This window comes from Macrobrachium nipponense, chromosome 8, assembly GCF_015104395.2.
Source record: "Macrobrachium nipponense isolate FS-2020 chromosome 8, ASM1510439v2, whole genome shotgun sequence".
Classification (NCBI taxonomy): Eukaryota; Metazoa; Arthropoda; class Malacostraca; order Decapoda; family Palaemonidae; genus Macrobrachium; species Macrobrachium nipponense.
In genome coordinates, this window is record NC_087203.1 from 52,859,948 (window position 1) to 52,884,217 (window position 24,270).

At 44.8% G+C, this 24,270-nt stretch overlaps 1 protein-coding gene across 3 annotated transcripts in view; it reads right to left on the reverse strand.

Annotated features, from left to right (window-relative positions):
• LOC135222780 (DNA excision repair protein ERCC-1-like) overlaps positions 1-24,270 on the reverse strand; it is a 113,780-nt gene that overhangs the window by 26,118 nt on the left and 63,392 nt on the right. For 2 of the 3 annotated variants that reach the window (XM_064261046.1, XM_064261045.1), the window contains exon 4: positions 5,948-6,142. In XM_064261046.1, coding sequence (XP_064117116.1) covers positions 5,948-6,070 — 123 coding nt within the window. In that variant the 5' untranslated portion in view covers positions 6,071-6,142. Of the gene's footprint in view, positions 1-5,947; positions 6,143-6,730; positions 6,814-24,270 lie in introns of those variants that run through there. The other variant, XM_064261047.1, reaches the window with a different exon arrangement.

Consider the following 24,270-nt stretch of genomic DNA (forward strand, 5'->3'; position numbering starts at 1 on the left):
ATTCGCCCAAATCAGCAGATCTCTTGCCAGTTCGTATAGGGCGAGAGAGTGAGTTCCTCCTAGTTTTTTCACATAAGCCAGAGCGGTGGTATTGTCGGAGTTTATCTGCACTACTCCGTCTCTGACTATGTGTTCGAAGCTCTTTAGCGCCAGGTGAATTTTCTAAGAGCTCCTTGCAATTTATGTGCCATGACACCTGTTCTTCCGACCAGGTGCCTGACACTTCTTTGGATCCAAGGTTGCACCCCAACCTGTCTCCGACGCGTCTGAGAACAATGTCAGGTTTGGGTTCCGTACTTCCAGGGATACTCCTTTGTTCTCTTCTAAAGGAGTTAACCACCACCTTAATTGATCTTTTACTTCTGTTGAGATTGGAAAAGTGTCTGAGAGCTGTCCTGTCTTTCAATTTCAACTCCTTCTCAGGAAGAACTGAAGCGGACGGAGATGCAGTCTTTCCAGAACCCTTTCCTCGCTCGAACAGTCCTAGAGGAAAGAACTGTTCGAGCGAGGAAAGGGTCCCCAGAAGGCTCAACCATTCCCTCGCTGAACTGCGCTCCTCCCCTAAGAAGCTGGATACTGTGGTGCAACCTTTCTTTATTCTCTCTTGAGAAGGAAAATACTCGAAAACCCGAGAATCCATCTGAATCCCCAGATAAACCATGTTCGGCTGGGGACCATCTGAGATTTCTCGAGGTTTACGATCAATCCTAATGACTTCGTCAGTTTCAAAGTCGTTGAAAGATCCTCCAAACACTGCTTTTGAGACCTGGCCCTGAGAGCCAGTCGTTCAGGTATAGGGAGACATTTATCCCTTTCAAATGAAGGTGTCTTGCACATTTTTCATCAAGTCTGTGAAGACTTGGGGAGCCGTGGACAGGCCGAAACACAGGGCCCTGAACTGATAGATCCTTCCCTCGAACATGAAACGAAGGTACTTCCTCGATGAATGATGAATCGGGATGTGGAAAATATGAGTCTTGAAGGTCTAGGGACGCCATCCAATCTCCTTGACGGAGTGCTGCAAGGACTGAAGCAGACGTTTCCATGCTGAACTTTTGTTTTCCTACGAATCTGTTTCAGCGCACATACATCCAGTACTGGTCTCCATCCCCCCGATGCTTTCGCTACAAGAAACAAGCGATTGTAAAACCCCGGAAGCTGTGATCCAGTACCAGCTCGATTGCTCTTTTGTCCCACATCTGCTCTACCATTTGACGAAGAGTATCCATCAGTACAGGGTCCCTGTATCTGGCGGACAGTTTCCTCGTGTTGTTGTCAAGGGAGGGCTGTCCTTGAATGGGATATAATAACCTTCTTGATGATCGACATCGACCAAGAGTCGGTTAACCTATGTTTGTCCAGGCTCCACAAAGAATTGCAACCTGGCTCCTACAGGTGTTTGGAGAATCGTTTCTTCATTTCCCTTCTTAAAGGGACGGAAGGAAGATCTTCCCCTTTTCTCTGTTGTCTTCCTTCTGGCGATCGATCTAGCCGGAGGGCCTCCTCGAAAGGGCTGCTGCTGAGCTGGACGAGCCCCTTTCTTTTTTTTCCTCACTGGCCACAGGTCTATTCTTCCTTGAAGACTGCCTAAGGAGATCTTGAGTGGCCTTCTCAGTTAGTGAATGAGCAATGTCTCTCACCAACTGAGAAGGGAATAAATGTTCTGAGAGAGGCAGCGAACAACAAAGCGGACCTCTGCGAAGGAGAGACGGCCTTAGTGAGGTAAGCACCGTAAACCGCCGCCCTCTCTTTAGCATTCTCCGCACCAAAGAGGGAATGTTCCGTTTCCTGGGACTTCTTAGCCAGAACCCCAAGGGACCAATCCAGGAAGTTAAATACTTCTAAGGTGTGAAAAAGAGTCCCTTGAGGAGATGAGGTCCATCTCCGAAAGACCCCATGTTGCTCTGGCCAAGTTCAAGGCATGTCTCTTCGAGGAGTCTACAAGACTTGAGAAGTCTGATTCGGCCGAAATGGGCAGAGACAATCCCATATTCTCTCCCGTTTCATACCATGTGCCTCTTCTACCAGTTAGTTTGGCAGGAGGCATACAAAATACTGTCCTTCCTAACTCCTTTTTCGTCTTGATCCAATAGTCAAGCGATTGTAGGGCCCTCTTCATGGATATGGCCGGCTTCATTTCAGGAAGGAGGAAGACTTGTGCGCTTTCGTGCTCGAAAAGAGCGAGCGTGGAGAAGGAGGAGCAGCTGGAGTCAACGAATCTCCATACTCTTCTAAAAGGAGAGAAGAAAGAACTTTATAATTTGAAAGCCCTTCTTTATTAGTAATCTCGTCTTCCGAAATGTCCTCTAAGTTAAGAGGCTCGGAAGGAGAAGGCTCCCTTCTTTCGTCTGTCTCCTCCCTTGATTTCTTCCTCTGAAGAAGAAGCACTTCTAACAGGAGAGGGACTAAGAGTTATTCTCTCTCTATGCCTATCCTTAGAGAGTCATGCATAGATTTAGTTTGGCGCCTGGAGGACTCCTGGCGGTTGTCAGGCTCTTCTTGTAGAGAATGCGCCTGGCGCTTAGCAGGAGTATCTTGCTCAGAATACTCCTGGGAGCCTGGCAGGCGCATTGCGTCCGAATACTCCTGGCGGGGCTTGGCAGGGCGCTTGCGTTCAGAATACTCCTGGATCCTGGCAGGCGCATCGTGCTCGAATACTCCTGGTTCCTGGTAGGCGCATTTTGTTTGGTAGGCACATTGCGCTTGGCAGGCGCTTCGCTCCTATCAGGCGCTTCATCTCCTCTAGTTGGATCTCGGCGCTTGGTTGGCGTTCTAGGTCTAGAACGATCTAAAGAAAAGTCAGGCTCTTTGCGCCTGAAAGACTCCTCTCTTCCCGTGAAAACTTCGAAGTCAACTTCACTATCAGGTGTTCTTTGGCGCCTACTTGGCGCCTGGCTCCTGGCTGGCGCCTGGCTCCTGGCTGGCGCCAGGCGCTTGGCAGGAGTTACTTCCTTTTCCACTTCACGCCTGTCTAACGCTCCGCTCCCCCCAGAGATGGCCGCCTGTGCAACAACTCCCCTGGAAGGCTCGTTGCGCCTGACAGGAGATCGGTATCTGGATCTTTTTACAGGAAGCCTATCGTCCTTCCTACGAGTAGGCTCCTTGGAAAGTACTCCTACCAAAGACGCTAATTGCTCCTGCATATTCAACAAAATTTTCCTGGTATATGACTCCTCCTCATTCGAAGCAGGAGAGGGAGATCTGGAAGGCGCTCGAGGTTCTCTTACCGTCCATGGATCTAACTCCTTCCTAGCCTTCTTTATTACCGAAGGCGCATCTTCTTCCGAGAAGCGCTCGGGGCTAGAATTGAATTCAGGCTCTTTCCAATTCCTCTTCAGCGGACGGGAAAGTTTCGACTCCTTCCATCCTCTTTTCGGAGAAGGCGAACCTGAAAACGAAAAGCACTCTCGTAGGACGCTTTTCCTATAGCGGTCCCTGGCAGTCTGAGACGTAACAGACTCTGCCGAAGGGACGCCTGATCGTTGGGGATTCTCCACGACCTCCGTAAGGCTTTCGACTTTCCTTCTCCTCTGGGCCAGGGAGCTTGGAAGCGGTCTAGACCTGGGAGCGTCGCAGAGACGACCAGACGCCCCCTCCACCACACTGGGGACACTTATATCACTCGAAAAATCACATTCACTTTGCTTACCTTCCAATGCTGCCATTTTTTCCTGCATTTTTTGAAGGGAAGCTCTGAGTTCCGCAATTTCCGAAGCAGAATCAGAGGGGTTAGCAACCTGTGATCGGGCTGATACAGAATGAGAATAATTATAAGAAGAAGAAGCTACAAAACTAGATAGAAAGTTCACAAGATTCTAGATTTACTGCGGCTTTTGTAAACCGCCTTCCTCTCTCTATCTTTCTCTAACTTCTTCAAGTAAGAAGTTAGATTCTTCCATTCTTGAGCACTCAGTCTTTCGCACTCGTTACATGTATTCTCAATCGAACACTCCAACTACTCTACATCATACCCGGCATGCAGTGTTGAGGATCTACCGAAGCCTTCGGAATCCTCACCTTACAGCCCTCATTCACACACACTCTGAAACTAACACTAGAGTCAGACATATTCAAGAAAAATCCAAAGCCAAGTCCAAAAACAATTCCACGATAGCGAATGCCAAACAACGATCCAAGTACGTCACCAAAAATCAGTCGAAAGATGATCAAAAGCGTTGAAAAAAGAATTCCAGTCAGGAGGTAGTAACACAATGACACACCACCGGCGACAGAGAAAATCTGATTGAAAACGGGTAATGGTTCCTAGTCCTGCCACCCAGAGCAGGGCGTAGATCACCTGACCTACCTGTAGGCGAGGTGGTTTCTTACCGCGAAATTTGAATTTCTGTCGGGGACGACGGCAGTCAATAGCTAAGTATATATCTGACAGGTAAGTTGAATGTATGAACTATATAATTAGAATAAAAATTATATCAAATAACATGTGTAAGTGTTTACATAATAAAAATATGGAATGTTAGTCCATATATATAAAAGATTGCTTGCAGGAATGTGATCAGACTAGAGACGCTAAAGATGAACGTTTATACAATAAGTATGTAGGCTAAGATAACATGCCGTCACCTGTAGTCATTCAATTGTTTATAAACATTAGTCCAAGCTCCCTGCTTGAGACAACTACCACCGACCTATAATTCAAAGCGGCCTACGTGATCTGTAGCGTGTCTCATTTTGACTGTGTGTTCGTATGAAACTATGTCATTTGTATGTAGTTCATATGTTTCGAACTACTGTCTGTTCCTTCATAACTTGTAACAGAGATGGTAGACGAGCAGAACAGAGTTAGCTATCGTCATTAGAAGACCTGTACCTCTTTACCTAAGCTTTATCATGTAGAGGAACAGGATTAGCCATCATCATTGGCAGAAGCGATCAAGCTATCGTTAGAAGACTTGTACAATCATATCTGATCTTCAGCATGTAAAACTTCAGAAGAATACATATATTTTTTATATTTCGTGTTTTCTACAAGAACCTCCTCACCATGAGTTTAACACATCGTCGTAATAGCTAACAAGATAATACCGACTTCGTAAGTGATCTACAAACCCCCAGACCACACACATTTGAAGATGGAAGTGCAATACCAACCGACTTAGCGTAAGATTATCGCTAGTCTAACATTACCTCATAGGGCGCCTTATCATACAAGGCACAAGCCCTAATACATGCATATACAGTATCCAGTTTATTGAAATTAAACCCAGCACTAGAAGATACCTTAATTATTATTCAGAAGGTGACTCCTACAGTGGCCAATGACTTGAAATTCAAGCTTCCAAAGAATATGGTGTTAATTTACAAGAAGTAGCAAAAGATAATATGAAATACAGAAAGAAGACATCATATACAGATAAACTTTCAAGAATTCAATCACACAAGGTACTCTAGTTTTAAGAATGAAAATGCTTGGCAAGGAACCTTTCCCTATTTCCAATTAAATGTCAACCTTAATCTTACCATGTCTATGGCATTCTGCTACAAAATTACCAGTAGTAGTAAGTGTACAGTAATGAAGAATAGAAAAGAGAATGGGGAATGATAAAAAGTTCTAAAAATGAAAGGTTCAGCACTTAAAATGAGAAGAGAATTTTCCAAGAGTTGGACTTGAAATAAGAGGAGAAATTTGTGAAGAGCTCTCTCACCACAGAAAGGAATCCTTCATATGAGGATAATGATGCTTAGGATATAATAAGAAAAAGTCTGTGAGTACCAGTAATCATTCCATCACAATGAGAAAGTTCTAGGAACCACAATCTGAGGACTTGCAGACTGACAATTAATGTGTACAGGATGGTGTTACAGAAATTGACCTCAAAATACAAATGAATTTTTTTCCAAATACTAGCTGCATGTCAAGTAAGGAGTAATAACAATCTTGTTTACAATACTTCCAATGAAGACAAATAAACAGTACAGTACTTACAAGAATAAGCAACACTCGAAGTTCATACTGATGGCCAAGTTGTTTGAGTCTATCATGGATGTAATTTGGATTGAGGTTATGGTATCGTAAACTCAAAAACAAGGCACAGGTGGTTGCTCCCATCACATAGTCTGGTACAATTTCTCCATATTCCCATGGGACATTTCGAATTGATTTTATTATGGGATTTCCTCTCTGTAATATAATTTAAAGCTGTGAATATTTACTGAAAAGATGATTTCTTCATTTGATCCTCTACACAAACTTATGTATATTTTTCCTTAAACAGGTCAAACACAATGCATTAGTCAAGATACTATACAAATATTTACTCCTCTGAATTATTCAAGATACTATACAAATATTCATTCCTCTGAATACCTAACAGCAAGCAGGAATGAGTAAATTCTGAACAGCTGCCTCAAGCATCTTCTCATATTTCTATAAGCTAAGAATGTTCATAAAAGTAAGATGAGAATCTCAAAAAAAGATTTGATATGGAATTTCTTTAACAAAATTAATATTGATAATACTTACCTGTATCATTTATGTAGCCCTAAATCCCCAAAAACCCCACCAAAATTTACCACACTGGCAACCCTGTTACCTCCTATTCTGTCTGCCAGTTGACAACACTGCCACTTGACAGTTACAAAACCTTCCCTTGAAAATCATTTGTAATAGGCAGATCGTGGGGTAGGATGGGTGGGACTAAATAAATTTTACAGGTAAGTATTATTAATATTAATTTTATGATAAAAATTCCATATAAATAAACATTACCTGAACATAATTTATCTAGCCCGATTAACCACATTGAAAAGGAGGGAATCTGAACAGAATTTCCCTTTCAGGGGCAGAATAGGAGGAACCAACCTAATCCGATTAATGGAAAAGGAAGAAAAAGAAAAATTAATAAAAGGACATAAAACAACAAAGAATATAAATCATATGGCTGAGTTAATAAACTCAACCAAAGTCTAAGATGCTAAGAAACTCTGTAAGTCTCCTACCATAATGCCAACGAACTGCGGTAGTAAAGGACAAGGTGACCAACCAGGTGACAACTCAGATGACATCGAGGACAAAAAAGCTGTACCCCTATGACTTCATCAAGCAATAAAACCACCAGCAACATCTGTTCTCTCAAGAATGTCTGGCGCCGAGAGAGAGGAGCGGGTTATTAGCGACTCTTTCCTGAAGGAAGAGTGCCTGGACTGCACGACTTAGTCCCTGACAGTCCAAACTGGTCTCATGTTAAGTGATCATCGGAGGGTGTAAAAATGCAACCGAATTTTTCATCAACAAGAAACTCAGGGCTACCGAATGCCGCCTTATCTCACGTGAGTGTCTGACTCCGAGAAAAAGGGTGAGACAAAAAGTAGACGACACGAGTCGCCAAACGACAGCAGATGAGCCATCGACTAATTCCCTATCCAGACAGACAATGGGAGAAGCGTGAGCTGTCAGGACAGGAGAACCAGTGGCTGTGCCGACAACCCAGTGGCTGGTTCAATGTCAGACTGACAATGGAAGCAGTATGAGTTGTCAAAGCGGCCAGTCCTTATGTCATCAACAACACCTATAAATACCTAACTGCCTAATTTCCATTATAACTAAACTAAAAACTGCCCACAAAAGTTATAATGCAAAAAACAAAGAATACAAATACAACAACAAAAATGAAATACGGGTAGCAACGAAACATAAAACAAGAAGACTACCTAATTCTCCTGTCTGACAACCTGTCCTGCCGTCACCAACAGGCCCAAAGAACGAACGTTGCCTAGAGCTAGAGATACCTCCCTTAAATAAAAAGTTGCAAAAACAGAATTAGAACGCCAAGTCGCCGCCTCAAGCACCTTGGCAACAGAGACATTCTTCATAAAAGCTACAGATGTAGAGACTGCTCTAATACCGTGTGCTCTCAGCGCCTGGCGTTCACGGGCAACCGAATCACCAGTTTTAGCAATAAGATCTCTGAGGAAAAAGGATACACCAATTTTCGACATAGGTCTCTTGACATTTTGGGGTGAAACAAACAGATGACGCGGATGACCCTGAATGTTCTTTGTGCGATGTAAATAGCATGAAAGAGCCCTAACAATGCAAAGAACTAATTCCTCGTTCAAATTACCGACAAAGTCGACGAGCAACTTCAGAAAGGAAGACCTGGGAATGGGATTATCAGACAATTCGGTCTTTGCGACAAATTTGGGAAGGTATGACAAAATCATGTCTTGTCCAGATCTGGCAACAAGAAAAGAGAGTGCTTGCAGTTCACGCACCCTCTTGGCTGTCGCCAGAAACAAGGAAAAGTGTCTTAGAAGAGAGATCCCTAAAATCAGCCGTATTCAAAGGTGCAAAAGGAGGAAAACTCGAGGCTTGAAAGACTTTATTAATATCCCATGTCGGAGGAGACAACCGCGGACTGGGTCAAGATAGGGAAAAAGATCGAATTAAATCTCTAATAACATAAGAAGAGATTTCTGGGAGCCTTGCCTTAAAAACATGAAAGCATCAACCTGTAACCCTTAATGTATGAAGATGACAGGCCCCTGTCATGATGTAAATGAACTAAAAACTCTGCTATTTTCAGTAAGGAACGTCTAGATATTGAATGCCCGAGACCTACACCAACGTCTGAAAACCAACCATTTTGTTTGATAAATTACTGCTGCCCAGCCTGGGTTATTTATATGGTAACATAAAAAACCAAAAACAAGGAAACCACCTCCGGCTGATCATTAGCCAGATGCCCACCCCTACATATGACTTGGTAAAATTTTGATTCCCTATGTCCTGAGTCGGTACAGCTTGCAGTCGTCAGTAGAATTCCTAGAAGCCATCAAGGATGCCCCTGGCACCAGGATTATCGCCTTGCTGGATGTGAAGTCCCTGTTTACGAATGTGCCTGTTGAGGAAACCGTCAATATCATCCTTAGTGTCTACAGGAGTCAGTCGACAGCGCCCCTCAACATACCTGAAGCCTCGCTCTGTACGTTGGTGGATCTGCACCAAGAAGACCCCTTTCTGCACCCACCATGACCAGATGTACCGCCAGAAGGACAGTGTGGGGATGGGCTCCCCACTGGGGGTCCTCTTCGCTAACTTTTAGATGGGCACCGTGGAGGAACAAGTCTTTGCCAGGATGCAGCAACCCTGCAGATGTGGCTGTTATATCGACGACATCTTTACACAAGTCGACGCCGAGGATGAGGTAGAAGCCCTCCACCAGGCATTTCAGCAGTGCAGCGTGCTGAATTACACGCTTGAATACAGCACTGATGATCAGCTCCCCTTCCTCGACATCCTTGTGAGTAAGAAGGAAGATGGCCTCCATACTTCTGACCACACAAAGAAGACCAACCTTGGACTTTGCCTCAACGGTGACAGCGAGTGCCCGGCCAGATTCAAAAGCACGACTGTCAGGGCCTTCACCAGGAGAGCTCTCTCCCACTGTTCGACCTGGCAGGACACTCATCAGGAACTCGACCACGCCTCCCAAGTACTCATAAATAACGGGTATTTGAATAAATTAATAAGTAAAGAAATCCATACAGCCCTGGAGAAATAGTGCAATTGTGATAGCCTGCAGCCCCACCCCCAGGATAATATGCATCAAGCTGTATCATAAAGCCTTCATGAGTTCCCATTACCGTGAAGAGGACTCCGTTAAGAAGATTATTTCCAACAATGATGACACCAAGAAAATTGACTTACATAATTATATATTACCAGAATCGGAGGACGCACGACCTAATTATGAAAAATAACCCCTCCCCACAGGTAGGAGACCCCCTGAGACAGACATAAGTGGTATACCAATACACATGACCAGTCAGCGGTAGCAGTGGTGCCTACGTAGGTATGACCAGTATGCGCCTGTCTAAGAGAATCTCCTGCCACGCCCAAGAGGGGGTTATTAACCCTTAAACGGTGAAGGGGTATATTAAAAATCGTCTTCCGTGTGCCGAGGCGGTCTCGGAGTGAGCGCGGAAGCGGAAAAAATATTTTTTTCAAAAAATCACAGCGCGCTTAGTTTTCAAGATTAAGAGTTCATTTTTGGCTCCTTTTTTTGTCATTGCCTGAAGTTTAGTATGCAACCATCAGAAATGAAAAAAATTATCATTATCATATATAAATAATGCGATATGTGATAGAGCAAAAACAAAATTTCATATATACGTAATTGTATTCAAATCGCACTGTGCGCAAAACGATTAAAGCTAACGATTTTAATTTTTTTTCGTTGTAATGTACACTAAATTGCAATCATTTTGGTATATAGCACATTGTAAAATGATAAAAGCAACACAGAGAAAATATCACAAAATAATGCATGAATTCCTAACGCGCGGACATAAACAAATATTTTTTTCAAAAATTCACCATAAATCTAAAGTGTCCTAGAGACTTCCAATTTCTTTCAAATGAAGACAAATGATTGAATATTACTATATTGTAAGAGTATTAGCTTACAATTGCAGTTTTCGACCATATCTGACAAGTTAAAGTTGACCGAATGTCAAATTTTTTGAATATATTTTTTTTATATGCAATTATTTCGGAAATTAAAAAAGCTACAACCTTCAAATATTTTTTGTGCTATTCTACATGAAATTGCACACATTTTCATATATAAAACTCTATGAAATGCCTAATATGAAACGGAGCAAATATTCCGAGAATGCGACGTACGCATTTCGGAGATTTGTGGCGGAGAATCCGCGCGCGGAGGGAAGGAAAGTTTTTTATTTTTAAATTCACCATAAATCTAAATATTGTGCTTGAGACTTCAAATTTGTTTCAAGATGAAGATAAATGACTGAATATTACTAGACTGTAAGAGTTTTAGCTTACAATTGCGTTTTTCGACCATATCCGTTGAGTCAAAGTTGACCGACGAACGCTGGTTTTTTTTTTTTCTATTTATCGATATTTATATGCAAATATTTCGAAATTGAGAAAAGCTACAACCTTCAATTATTTTAGTTGTATTCTACATAAAATTGCGCATATTTTCATATATAAAACTTTATGTAACGGCTAATTTAAAATGGTGCAAACATTACCACAATCGCACGTATGATTTTTCAGAAGAGTTACCACGCGGACGTAAAAGGGATTTTGACGTAGGAAAAATCTATTTCTGGGCGAGGAAGCTGTGTCACCCAGTGAAATATGTCTCCTTTAGCACTATTTCTAGTAAAAATGATATTGTTATAATACAATAAAGTTTCATACATACTTACCTGGCAGATATATACTTAGCTATAGACTCCGTCGCCCCAACAGAAATTCGAATTTCGCGGCACACGCTACAGGTAGGTAGGTCAGGTGATCTACCGTCCCGCCGCGGGTGGGTGGCAGGAATAGGAACCATTACCTTCTAGAACCAGATTTCTCTCTTCCACCTGTCTCCTGCGGGGAGGCTTGGAGTGGGCCATCAATAGTATATAGCTGCCAGGTAAGTCGTATATATCTGCCAGGTAAGTATGTATGAAACTTTATTGTATTATAACAATATCATTTTCATACATTCAACTTACCTGTCAGATATATACTTAGCTGATTGACACCCTTTGGTGGAGGATAAGAGACAGCTAATTACTGATTAGACAGGTAAACAACATACGTTGTAGGTATTTATAGACCTTGGTTCCTCTCTGTCTAGACGAAGGGTTGACTTCCTAGCTATTGCATAGGAGTCTGCTTCGTCTCAAGAGCCTTAGCAAGATAGTGATCTGTGGCCAAGAGTTCTTGTGGGTCTGCCGATGGGGTCTTATCCACTTACTCGGCAGAGCCTTACTGGCATTTGTCAATGGGTGCTAATCCACTTATATGACAATATACCTATGCCTATTGGCATAATTAAGGAGCACAACACCGATCCCGATCACCTGATCCTAAAACGAGGGTTATCGCTTAATTTGAAAAGAGTTATCCCCAAACTCCTTTCAAAAACCCCAATAAAAATCACTAAGTTAAACTACAAATTAACTCACTAGTTAAGGATAAGTGTCAGCTCCCTATCCCAGCAACGTATCCGCAGACACGTATAACCAAGAGAGAACGATCTCTCGTAGGTTAAAATGACATCCTTCGTGTAATGGGAGGTCAACCCAAAGTTGCATCTCCCATACGTGACAGCTCATATGTCCTTTATGACATATTGTTATGGAACAAACAAGAATTCATAAAAGCTCGCACTTCATGCGCTTTTAATACTCAGCTGTTTGAAGGAATCATCAAGCCACTCTTGAAGTGCTTTAGAGATCATACTTGATTCAAAGAAGACCAGGGCTTTCCTTGAAAAGGATCTCTTCTGGATGAAGCCTGGAGTCTGGCTGGTGCTTCGAGGCTGGTAGGCGCCTGGCTGGCGTCTCGCGCTCGGAAGGTGCGTCGCGCCTGGCGCCTTGTGCCTGGCTGGCGCCTCACGCCTGGAAGGCTCTTCGTGTCTGGCTCCTGGTTTGCTCTTATTAGCGCCTGGAGCCTGACTGGTTCCTCCCCACTTGCTGGAGCTTCAAGCTTGGTAGAGCCTCGAGGCTGTCTGGCGATGTCCATATCGGACACTCTATCTGTCCGATTTGTTCGCCTCTAGCGCATCTGCGCTAGGTTGTAGGCCCGCTCTTTCTCCGCATCAGACAATGACAGTGTTCCTTGGAACTGTCTGCCTCTGGCGTTCTTTGGCTGTTTTGGCATTTGGCGCCTGGTTGGCGCTACATTGTCCGAAAGTGCTGAAGAACTCCAATAGTTTATCAGAGACTAGGAAAAGGGTGGAAGAAATTCTTCCACTTTGAGCTTTTGGCCTCTCCGGCAAGGGGAGATGACTGTAGTCAGCTACATCCAGTAGAAGATAGGATATCTAACAGTACGAGAGATAAGAGTCTTCCTCCAAGGAGGATCCTTCTTGAATACTTCCGTTGCTAACGAGATCTCTTCTTACATGTTGATGAGGTTTCTCGTTGCAGAATGTTCCCTATCCTTGCCTGAAGGAAGGTAAGGAGCCTGGAAGTTGAAGGAGACTCCGAGCTGAAATTGGGAGAACTCCTGATTTCTAGCTCTCTATAGTATCCCTCTGAACACTTTCTGGGAAGCATTTCGAGCCCTCATCGCATTTCAAAGACTCTTAGGCGAACATATAAACCATTTCTTCTTGTGTAGATGAAAAACGTAAGCACCCTGCCTGGACAACGAAACCTCTATCTGAAAGCATTGAGTCAGGAATAGAGGGTTTTAGTTCTTTCGCCAGACATACTACGCTGGCAAGAATCCATTGCTGTCTCCATAGAATCTGATTCGAGATTCCAATGCACAAAAAATTCACTTGTCTTCTTGGATGTTTAGGACCAAGAGAAACAAAGAATGCCCTCATAAAAATTTCTCAAAGAAGTCTGATGAGGAGCAGTTCCATCTTGACGGAACACGGAATCTGAGGCCCAAAATAGGATCCCATTCGAAGTAAATGATATCCTACTCTTGTCGTATAGAGGTATCGTATAAGATCCCAAAGATCTTAATTCTCTGCTATCTCTAATTCTCCTTGTAGAGACAGAGTATAGCCTTTTACTGCATTCATTGATAGCAGAAAAATACAAAGGTGATTCTTCCCCCTGAAAGGGAAGAAATACTGCTATGTGGTTCACAGAGGTATCGGAAGAGGACAGTTCCCATTCCATCTAACACGATCTGCAGCAATTCTATGCCTTTTGCATCACTCTCGTCCTTTACCTTGAAGAATCCTCTCATTCATGTTTACTTCTGGTCAGTCTGCACCCAGACAGACTCAGAGTGGAGAGGTTTTTTTAGGTCTATTTATAATAGATTCTGATAGAATATCCAGACTCTCTGGAAAAACCTTCCGAAACATGCTGAGAGAAGAACGTGACCTCTGTGAATCCAACCTCTCTAAGGCCAAAATGAGGCATTCATCCTCTCTTCCTTTGACGCCCATTTATCTTAATATCTGTTAAGAATTTATAAACTAGGGGAAAAAAGACTAAAGTTTATTCCCTTTTTTAAATTAAAGATGGCGTATATTGCTACCTCTCTTGGTTCGAGGAAAAGGAAGCAGTCTATAGGAAGCCTGTTCGTCTTCTACCTTGCGAAGAGATCTATGAAGAAGACTTTCCGCAGGTTCTCACAACTCTTTCCAATAAATGTTAGACATACGTTAACAGTTATTATCGTCGATCGAGAAGGTCCTCACGAACATGCAAAATCTTGCATCGACTCTTAAGGATTGTTACGTTCGTGTCTGTTTTCCAAATAGGTTCTCTTTTGTTAACGTGAACAGGGGCGAAAAAAAGAGATTCTCGATGCTCTTTGCGATATGAGAGAGTCGTGGAATTGGCCTAAGTGATTAAAATAAATCATTTCATCGTTCCTTGTAAGCGACCCCTTTCCGATTAAATGGGTAACGAAATCAGGAACGAATCTTGCCGTTACCGAGCCTGCTGTCCGAGAGGCTACTGGACTCTTAGGTTAATAACTCGCTAAAACAAGAAAATATCTTGGATGGTGCTTCTGGCGCTTCTGCCGCAATTTGCGCCAGGCTGGCACTTCTGGCGCATTGCGCCAAGTTGGCGCTTCCTTCTAATTCTTTTTAGGTTATGTGCCAGAACATCTGTGCCTTTATGGTACCCAACATCCTTTCACATGTTAATTCTGTTCTTAGTATGGAAAAAACTTTATATACGTAGTATAGTCCATTCAGGGAAACAACTTCTGCCACGAAGAGAATGTTTCCCATCCGACTCATCCATCTTCTCCTGAGCAATATCCAATTCTAAAAAGGTTGTGTGCGTTTCTCGAAAGGATGAGAGAATTATATTATACCGTGCTCTGCCGTATTAGAATCCTTTATAATACTGTCACATTGTAGTAAACAGCATTAATCTAGAAAACCTTTGTAAGGATACTAGGAATTCTGTAGTTAACCTCGGTATGTGCATAAGACTTGACCATACCGTAGTCTTAAAGTGAATTCTCTACTACATTCATCTTCTCACTAAGCATGTACTCTAATAAGCCATGCTTTCGTAAGCATGAGAGCATTATATAATATAGTGTTCTGCTGCGTTAGAATCCTTTAATAATGTTACCTACGGTAAACAGCATTGAAAGGTTGTAATATCTTTCTTATTGAAAGCTTCTTAGCAAAAGGCAGACAATATTTTATTATATTAGCTTAACTATCCCCTCAATCCGAGGCTAAGACCACGATTGTAGGGGAGAGATACGGTTAGTTATTCCATCCCGCAGGAGAGAGAGATGTAACCGACCGCTCATGACCGAGAACTAGATGGTACTGCGTTGGTCTAAGCCAGGGTCTCCAAACTATGGCCCGCGGGCCACATCCGGCCCGCCACATAATTTTATCTGGCCCAGCAAACAAATCCCTTTGTGGTGGCCTTGAAAAAATAATTATCGCACGACTGGCATCAGAAGTGAAAGGCAAAACAAATTTGATCAGTGACTACTTTGTTCATGTCAAGGCATTCAGAACAAAACTTGCGCTACTTGAAGGCCAGGTGAAAGTTAAGAATTTTGCTCATTTTCCATGTTGTGAAAAATTTCATGCAGAAATTAAAGTTGAATTTCCTTCTTCATTTGCAAATTTCAGAGTTAAAAAACAGTTTCAGGAGCGATTTGCTGACCTTGATGCCAAAGCAAATGAAATCAGGCTCTTTCATAATCCATTTGACTGCAATGCTGAAAATCTTCCAACTCAATTTCAAATGGAAATGATTGATCTCCAGGCAGATGACAGACTGAAAGATAAGTATAGAGAAGGAATTCTGATTGAGTTTTATAAATGCCTGCAGCCAGATCAGTTTCCAAATTTGATAAAGTTTGCTTGTAGTTTTGTGTCCATTTTTGGTACAACATACTTGTGTGAACAAACATTTTCCAAAATGAAGTATGTGAAATCTAACTATCGAGCAAATTGTCTAATGATCATTTGAAATCAATTCTTACAATTGGCTCATCTAATCTGGAACTTGATTTCAATGAAATTTTGAAGTCAAAGCGTCAGTATCATTCGTTAAACTAATTTGGTTGCATAAAACTAAAGGCAGGAATCTATTTAGTTTACCCTGATTTTTTCCAACAAGATATGTAATATTTGAGGAAATTAAATTACTGACACTGATTTTTTTCCTTTGGCCCGCAAAAATGTGGGAAATATATAATGTGGCCCTTACATTGAAAAGTTTGGAGACCCCTGGTCTAAGCGATAGCAGTCTCCGGTAGCCGTCTGGCCTTACTCTTCCAGAGTTGCCAGCTACTCCATTGAATAAAGGAATCTATAAAATTATTATCGAACTTCAGGAAGTTCTTATTAATGCATATTTAAGCGAAACAAGACTTCGTTAAATCTAGAAGCTAAGAAGGTGTTGTCTTAACAATCCCTTTAAGCGTAGTCCTTCCTAGGAAAGTCCTGGAAGGATACTGGTAAATGAGTTGCACAGCAAAGAAGTAACTACGGTATGTGCTTATGATTTGACCGTATCGTATTCTCATACAGCAGATACTCTACTACCTTCTTTCCCTGCCGAGGCAGATAGAGAAAGGAAAATTTTTTTACTATCTTCGTTCTTTTCGTTAATAGAACGATAGAAAGAGTACATATATCTCCTTAAGGAAGGAAGTTAATCCAGGAACTCTTTTAAATCTTCGTGATTTCCTCATAAATCGTGGAAGAGACAGAATTCCTGTTCATCTCTAGGGTTTACGGAAGGAAGTAGATATTTCCTATCCGCCATCATAACCAAACGTCGATGAGATTCTTATTAAGAAAAACTCCTAAAGCTCTTGCCTCTTCATAACGAGGGAAGAGCATGAATGAAGGAGAGAGTCCGCATTGAGGGGAACTGCCTAGCACAGGAGTCTTCTGAATAATGAAAAAAGGGCTTCTCTTAATATCAGAATCCTTCTGACAAAAGCGACGGCCACCTGTGTGACATCTTGCACCTTTGCCAGGGAAAGTTGCTCAAGTTAAAATCTCAAAGAGGAGCCTCGCGACTGACCTCTCTCTCATAAGAAGATTTGGAAATTCTGGCGCTTGGATAGTTCCGCGCGCCTGGAATGTTCCACATGCTAAAAAGGAGACTCGCTCCTGGAACGTTCCGCTTGCGTGGAAGGTCCTGTGCGCCCCGATAGTTCCGAGCGCCTACTAGGCTCCTTTTAGAAGGAGCCTCTTGCCCGGAAACGTTCAATGGAAGGATCCTTCTGATTGCCACTCTACTATAAGGCTCCTCGCTCTAGCCGTCTGTTTTCTCTTTGAAGGCGGCTGTTTGTGCCAAGAAAAATTTTCTGGAATGCGGCCCGCGCTCAGTTGCTGGAACGCAGCTCGCGTTTGGCTGTAGGAACGCGGCTCGCGCTAGTCTGTTGGAACGCGCCGCTCGCTGCTGGCTGTTGGAACATGGCTCGCGATTGCTTGCTGGAACGCGGCTTTTTGGCTGGCTCTTAGCTTGTAGTCCAGTTGGCGCTCAGTGTTCTCTTAGTTTTCAGAGAACGCGCTAGATCGTCCGAACTCCAAACATGTACATTCTTTGTCTTTTCGGATATAAGATGAAGAAACGGAAGAGGAGACACTTTTTTAAGGATGCCTTTCCAATGGCTATCCTTGGCAGTCTGGGACGTTCTACAGATCCTGCCGAGGGACGCCTGATCGGAGGGGATTCTCCATAACCTCCGTAAGGCTTTCGACATTCCTTCTCCTCTGGGCCAGGGAGCTTGGAAGCGGTCTAGACCTGGGAGCGAAACAGAGCCGATCAGAACGCACCCTCCACTGCACTGGGAACACTAAATTCACTTCTTACCTTATAAGAGCTCGCATTTTGAGCTACATCCATTTATCTTCAAATTATGAATTTGTAGATTCTGTGGAGTGAGAAGGTGATGAGGATGCAAAAACTACTATTACCGTTAATACTCTAACTGCTCGTTAGCACGAGAGCTATTAAAGCTTCTAAAGGAAGCGTAAAAAGTTATATGCTTTCTGGGCTCAGCTCGTGTCGGCCTATGAAAGTATCCTTAATATCATTCTTTCTAGGTAAAATAGCCTAAAAATTACCAGATAAAAACAAAATAAGAAAATGTCAGTAAAACTGACTCGCTCACTCTTAAAAGAAGTGTCGGTATGATATAGGGGCGAGTGTGGAACACTACCACGAGCCAAACACCAATTAGAACTTCCCTACCAGAATCCCCCAAGAGAGAGCTGATACCAACGGGCGATGCAGCTTCTACTACTACTACTAGAGGACGCCACGGACAGCAGCGCCCTAGCGGTCATCCTTAATTTTTTAGCGCCAGCGACAAGTCGCCATTTTCTTGTGCTTGTGCTTTTCTTGCGATTTATCCGCATCTGCATCATGGAACGCTCTGCAATCGCCACGGCTAAGTTAAGTAACTCATAAGTAACATTTTACTGTATTTTTGTCTTCCGGGTACCAGTATTTTCCTTTTTATAGGTCATATACGGTTCCCCGGTTGTCTCGTGGCGGCCATGCCGCCTCGTAAGAATTCCCGGTCCTCCATACTGGGACTTCTTATGCTTATGGGCTTACTTTTTCACATTCATTGTTTACATCGAGTTTTAGCTAGTTCAGCCCTCCTACCATTCTCTTAGCTTGGTATTTAGGGCTATCATTATTGTTTTCGGCCCAGCATCCCGGCTCTTGCTCTACATCGGCTATCGCTGGCTCCGAGTAGGCTTCTGTTTCTCGGAACAGTCTGCCTCCTCCTGGGCTTCTTTCTCTTTTACTAAAAGTGTCTCTTCCCCCTTTCGATGTATTTTATTATTTAGGGTGTTAGGCTAGCCTAGGTGCTTGTTCCACATGTTGGTACAGCTTGGTTCACGTGGCCCTACCACGGTTGTGTTGCTCGCGGCCTAGGCCACTTGCGGTCACGTGTCCTATAGCACCTTACCCTGCCCCATCGCCCTCCCTCTCTGATGTAGGGAGGAGCTGGGGGACCCCTTGGTTGTTATAACAACCTCATCGCCTTCTCTCACACTCTCGGAGGTGACCGGGGGGTTCCGCCAGCAGGGGGTATAGGGCGACCACTATGAGGTACCGGGTCTCCATGCGGGTAGTTGGTGAGGCGGGGAGGAGTAGGCCATCCCTCCCACCCCCCTTTTCCTCGCTCCCTGCCGTGTTTCGCCGGGACCTCCCTCCCCCCCCCTCCCCATTGCTCAGCCACCTCCCTTACGGTACGAAAGGAGCCTTCCGTCGCAGCCGGGGCCCCTTTGGTTATAGGATATTGGCTCCGCTAGCGGGCAGGGTGGGCGCTATGGATGGTCGATTGCTTGCCTACTATATCCTTATATCTCTCCCCCGCTACCGGAAGGGAGCTTACCCTTACCTACGCACTCTTCTAGTAGACGGGTGGAGAGAAGTTGTTTTAATTTTGTTATTTTAAGGATATATACCCTATTATAAGATATTTTACAATGAATTGTGTGTTATTATATTTATTTTATCAACCATCCCCGCCATTGTCCGTCGTGGTTTCCATTACCACCACTCCTAGTTGGTTGATTCTTGTGCCTCCGCCATTGGCGGAGCCATAGCCTATCTTCCAACCGGGTTACCACACGTATTTTAGCGGGGCTCTGGTTTTATCTAACTTTATCGCTCCGGCACCAGCGGAGCATATGTTAGGCTGTAAGTGTTTACTCTGTACTCATGTACTTTTTCACTTACAGGCTACCAACTGCCAGGTCCCGGCCTGTAATGCGACGCTCTATGACCCCTGTGGACATGACGAGTGCAGGTCTCACGCCCCGTGTGCCACGTCGTACAATGAGACGATCGTCTGGCACCCCGAAGCCTGCGCTATATGCTACGACCTGGTCGCTCAGCTGGGAGATGGGGTATGTCCATTATAAGCTTACTTATGATTTTACTAACAACTTCTAGTTCGTAAGTTTGTTAACCCTGTCCACAATTGGTAGCTAATCCCGCCTTTCTTTCAGGCTAGCGGTGTGAGGGAAGTCGCCCTCGCCACCCTGAAAGCGTGGGTGGGCGGCTTTGGGAAAAACGCCGCCAAGGGCCAGCCCTACATATTAGATAGGAAGCTGGCCATCCAGATCTTCCCCGCGGGCAAGTCGACGGGCTACGTCGACCCCTTGTCCGCCGCCCCAGTGATAGCCTCCATCCAGCAAGAACTCCAGCATTCGTTTGGGGTCGTAGCCTCCCAGGAGTCAGTTCCGGACGTCGCTGCCCTGGACTTGAACCTCGAGCCGATGGCGGTAGTTAGCGAGGATTTGTTGGTTGAGGTAGGTTTGTCGGGCGCCCAAGGTCTTTCCTTGGGCGCTCCTGGATCTTCTCCTGTCCCTTCTTCTTCCGCCTCTTTCCAAGGCTTTGCGGGATCCGAGATCCCTAGCCGCCCTCCCGCTCTCTCTGTACCTCCTAAGGAGAAGGGAAAGAGAGAACCGAAGACCTTGTCTAAGTCGACTTCTAGGAAGTCGTCTTCGTCTTCTTCGGCCAGGAAGTCGTCGACTTCATACGCCGATGCGGTGAAGGCTAAGCCGAGCTCTTCCCAGTCGAAGAGCTCCAGAAGCAAGGCTTCGAAGGAGAAGGCTCGCGCTACCACCGAGTCGCTGCCTTCTCCCGCCTCCGCTGCCCCCTCTCCGGCTATGCCGGCAGGGGTGGCAAGCACCAGCACCTGCGTTCCCTCTTCTGTCTCACCAGGGATGATGGAACAGGTAGGGGTGCTGGTAGGTTCCCAAATTTCGGCATGGGGAACACGTTTTGAGCAGATGTTCGCGCAATTATCGAACAGTCTGTCTCAAACTGGACAGTCTATCCAGGACCTCTCTAATAGGATGAGAGAGAATGAGGACCGAGTAGCTGGGCTATCTCAGGCTCCTCCCCCAGTCTCCCCTGCATCTAGCACGGGGATTCTCCAACTTCCGCCTTACGACTCCTTGCCAGCTTTCTCTATGGAGAATCCATGGAGAGTAGCGGCCTACGCTCCTTTTAAGGACGGGATGATTTCGATCCCGGAGTTTGGTACTCGAAGGATTGAGGACTTCGAGTTCTACCCTCCGGGTCTGACGCAGCCTTTCATCGGGTATGCTAGGCTGACGCCAACGGCTCTTACGAGAGAGGACAAGATCTCGAAGGAGTCAGTTCTCTACAGTAGAGATCACGCCCAGCGAGAATGGGTTCACTGCCTTGAGGACTGGGAGTGTACTAACACTAGACTCCAGGCCTACAAGAGTCCCTTCACTATTTTCGCGACGGAAGAGGAGGTCTCTCTTCCGTTCGCCACGAAATTGGTGGAGAAGGCTCTTCAGGCAGTCCTTAAGGATGAACCCATTCCACAGTTGAGGGAGTCGGAGTCTACTTCTCCACTCTTCCCCGCCTTCGGAGAGTTATGGGAAAACCTGCCAGCTACATTCACGCTGGGTAAACTCAAGCCGGACTGCGCCATGGACCAGTTCGGTGAGAAATTACCTAGGCTGCCGGATTCCCTAATCCAGGCAGAGTTCGATGCGCGAACTAGGTTTGGCAGGTCCCTCAACTCTCTTATCGTTACGGAAATGGCTGCCCTTTCCTACGCTAACGAACCGCTGTTCAAGATTCTGGCGAAATCACAGTTTCAGACGGTTCTGTCAGACGCTTTTGACTTCTTCCAAGCCAGGAGGAACTGCCGGAAGCATGTCCTTCAAGAGTGCACTATCAGGCATGAGCCTAATAGACTCTTGGCTGCGAGCATGTGGGGAGCGGATCTCTTCCCAGAGTCCGCAGTGAACGAAGTCCACCACGAAGCTGCTAGACTCAACCAGAGCCTTAGAGCTAGGTGGGGTATTTCCTCTAAGAGGAAACAGGAATCCGTTCCCACTGCTGGCAAGAAACCGAAGAAGGCTGGTAAGAGGTTCCAGCCTTATAAAAAACTTCAGCATCAGCAGCAGTTTGTGCAGGCAGTCCCAGTTACCCAACAGGGACAACCTGCCACATCTAAACAGACCCAGCCTTTCCTCCTGGTGCCCCAGCAATCTCAACCTTCTACTTCCTACGCTATCTCGCCGGCCTTTAACCCTGCTTATGAGGCTCAAGGCTACTCTCAACCGAGGGGTAGGACGAGAGGTTACTTTCGTCATCGTGGCGCAGGAAGGGGCACAAGGAGTAAGCAGTTCAGAGGAGGGCGTGGTGGCCAACCCGCCCATCAGCAATGAGGCTCCCCCAGGTAGGAGGGAGGCTGCTTCCTCTTCCGCCACAGGTGGGGGTTCAGCAATTGGGCACAGAGCATAGTGTCCAAAGGACTAGGCTGGAGTTGGATCAAGGATCCCCCTCCAATCAAATCATTTCATCAGGTACCGTCAAAGGAATTGATAGATTACGCGGAAGAACTCCTTCAGAAAGGAGCTATTGCGAGAGTCAAACATCTAAAATTTCAAGGGCGCTTATTCAGCGTGCCAAAGAAAGGCTCAACAAAAAGAAGGGTAATCTTAGACTTGTCAAAGCTAAACTCTTTCATTCGCTGCGACAAGTTCAAGATGCTTACCCTCTCGCAAGTAAGGACCCTACTTCCGCGTGGAGCCGTCACATGCTCCATCGATCTTACAGACGCATACTATCATATCCCTATAGCCAGGCACTTCCGCCCATTCCTAGGATTCAGGCTAGGAAATCAGACATTCTCATTCAAAGTGATGCCCTTCGGTCTGAATGTAGCCCCCAGGGTATTCACAAAGATAGCAGAAGTGGTTGTACAACAATTGAGAGCTCAGGGAATCATGGTAGCGGCATACCTCGACGATTGGTTGATCTGGCATCAACAGTCGAGGAATGTCTCGAAGCTACCAAAAGGTAGTTCACTTTCTGGAACATCTGGGGTTCCAGATAAACAAAACGAAATCCAGACTTACTCCGGATCTCATTTTCAGTGGCTAGGAATCCAATGGGATTTGTCTTCCCACAATCTATCAATTCCAGTGGCCAAGCGGAAGGAAATAGCAAAATCTGTCAGGCAATTCCTCAAATGCAAACAGACATCAAGAAGAAACCAGGAGAGAATCCTAGGGTCTCTTCAGTTTGCTTCGGTAACAGATATCCTTCTGAAGCAAGGCTGAAAGATATAAATCGAATTTGGCGGTCAAGAGCAAACTCCAAATATCGAGACAAGTTGTCAGTAATTCCACAGATCCTCCGCAACCAACTACGGCCTTGGTCAAAAGTAAAGAACTAGCCAAGAAAAGGTACCCTTCAATATCCCCTCCCAGTGTTAACCATTCACACGGATGCTTCCTGTCCGGGTGGGGGGGATACTCTCAGTTCAAACAGGTTCAGGGGACTTGGTCAGTTCAATTTCGCCAGCTCCACATAAACGTGTTGGAAGCAATGGCAGTATTTCTTACTCTGAAGAGACTGCTTCCCCCGAAGAAGTCTCATCTAAGGCTAGTTTTGGACAGTGCAGTAGTAGTTCACTGCATCAACAGAGGAGGGTCCAAATCCAAGCATGTGAACCATGTCATGATAGCCATCTTTGCATTAGCAAACAAACACAAATGGCATCTGTCTGCCACTCACCTGGCAGGAGTAAGAAATGTGATAGCAGACGCCCTGTCCCGGTCAGTTCCTCTGGAATCGAAGTGGTCTCTGGACGTACGTCGGGTCATTCCCAGTGGGTAAGCCGGAGAGTCCCAGGTCTCCAAGTGGATCTCTTCGCTACAAGCGAACCACAAGCTCCCTTGCTATGTGGCCCCCAACCTGGACCCTCTGGCTTATGCCACGGACGCCCTGTCGTTGGATTGGAATCAGTGGAGGAGAATTTATGTTTTTCCTCCAGTGAATCTTCTCTTGAAGGGTCCTGGACAAACTAAGGTCTTTCAAAGGGATAGTAGCTCTGATTGCACCGGATTGGCCCAAGAGCAACTGGTATCCTCTTCTTTTGGAATTGGGTCTCCGACCTCAACGGATCCCCAATCCCAAACTGTCACAATCAGTACAAATGAGGACTGTGTTCGCTTCCTCAAGAACTCTCCAGACCTAACTTTATGGACTTCATGAAGTTTGCGGCTAATAAAGATGCTGACATTGATCCCAGAACATTCTCTTCCTCCAGAATCAGATAAGAGAGAGTCACCATTAGACAATATGACTCAGCTGTTAAAAAATTAGCATCTTTCCTGAGAGAATCGAACACCACAACCATGACAGTTAATTTGGCTATATCCTTTTTCAGATCCTTGTTTGAAAAAGGTTTAGCAGCTAGCACGATTACCACTCACAAATCGGCTTTGAAGAAAATCTTTCAAGTAGGTTTTCAGATAGATTTGACTGAATCTTATTTCACATCTA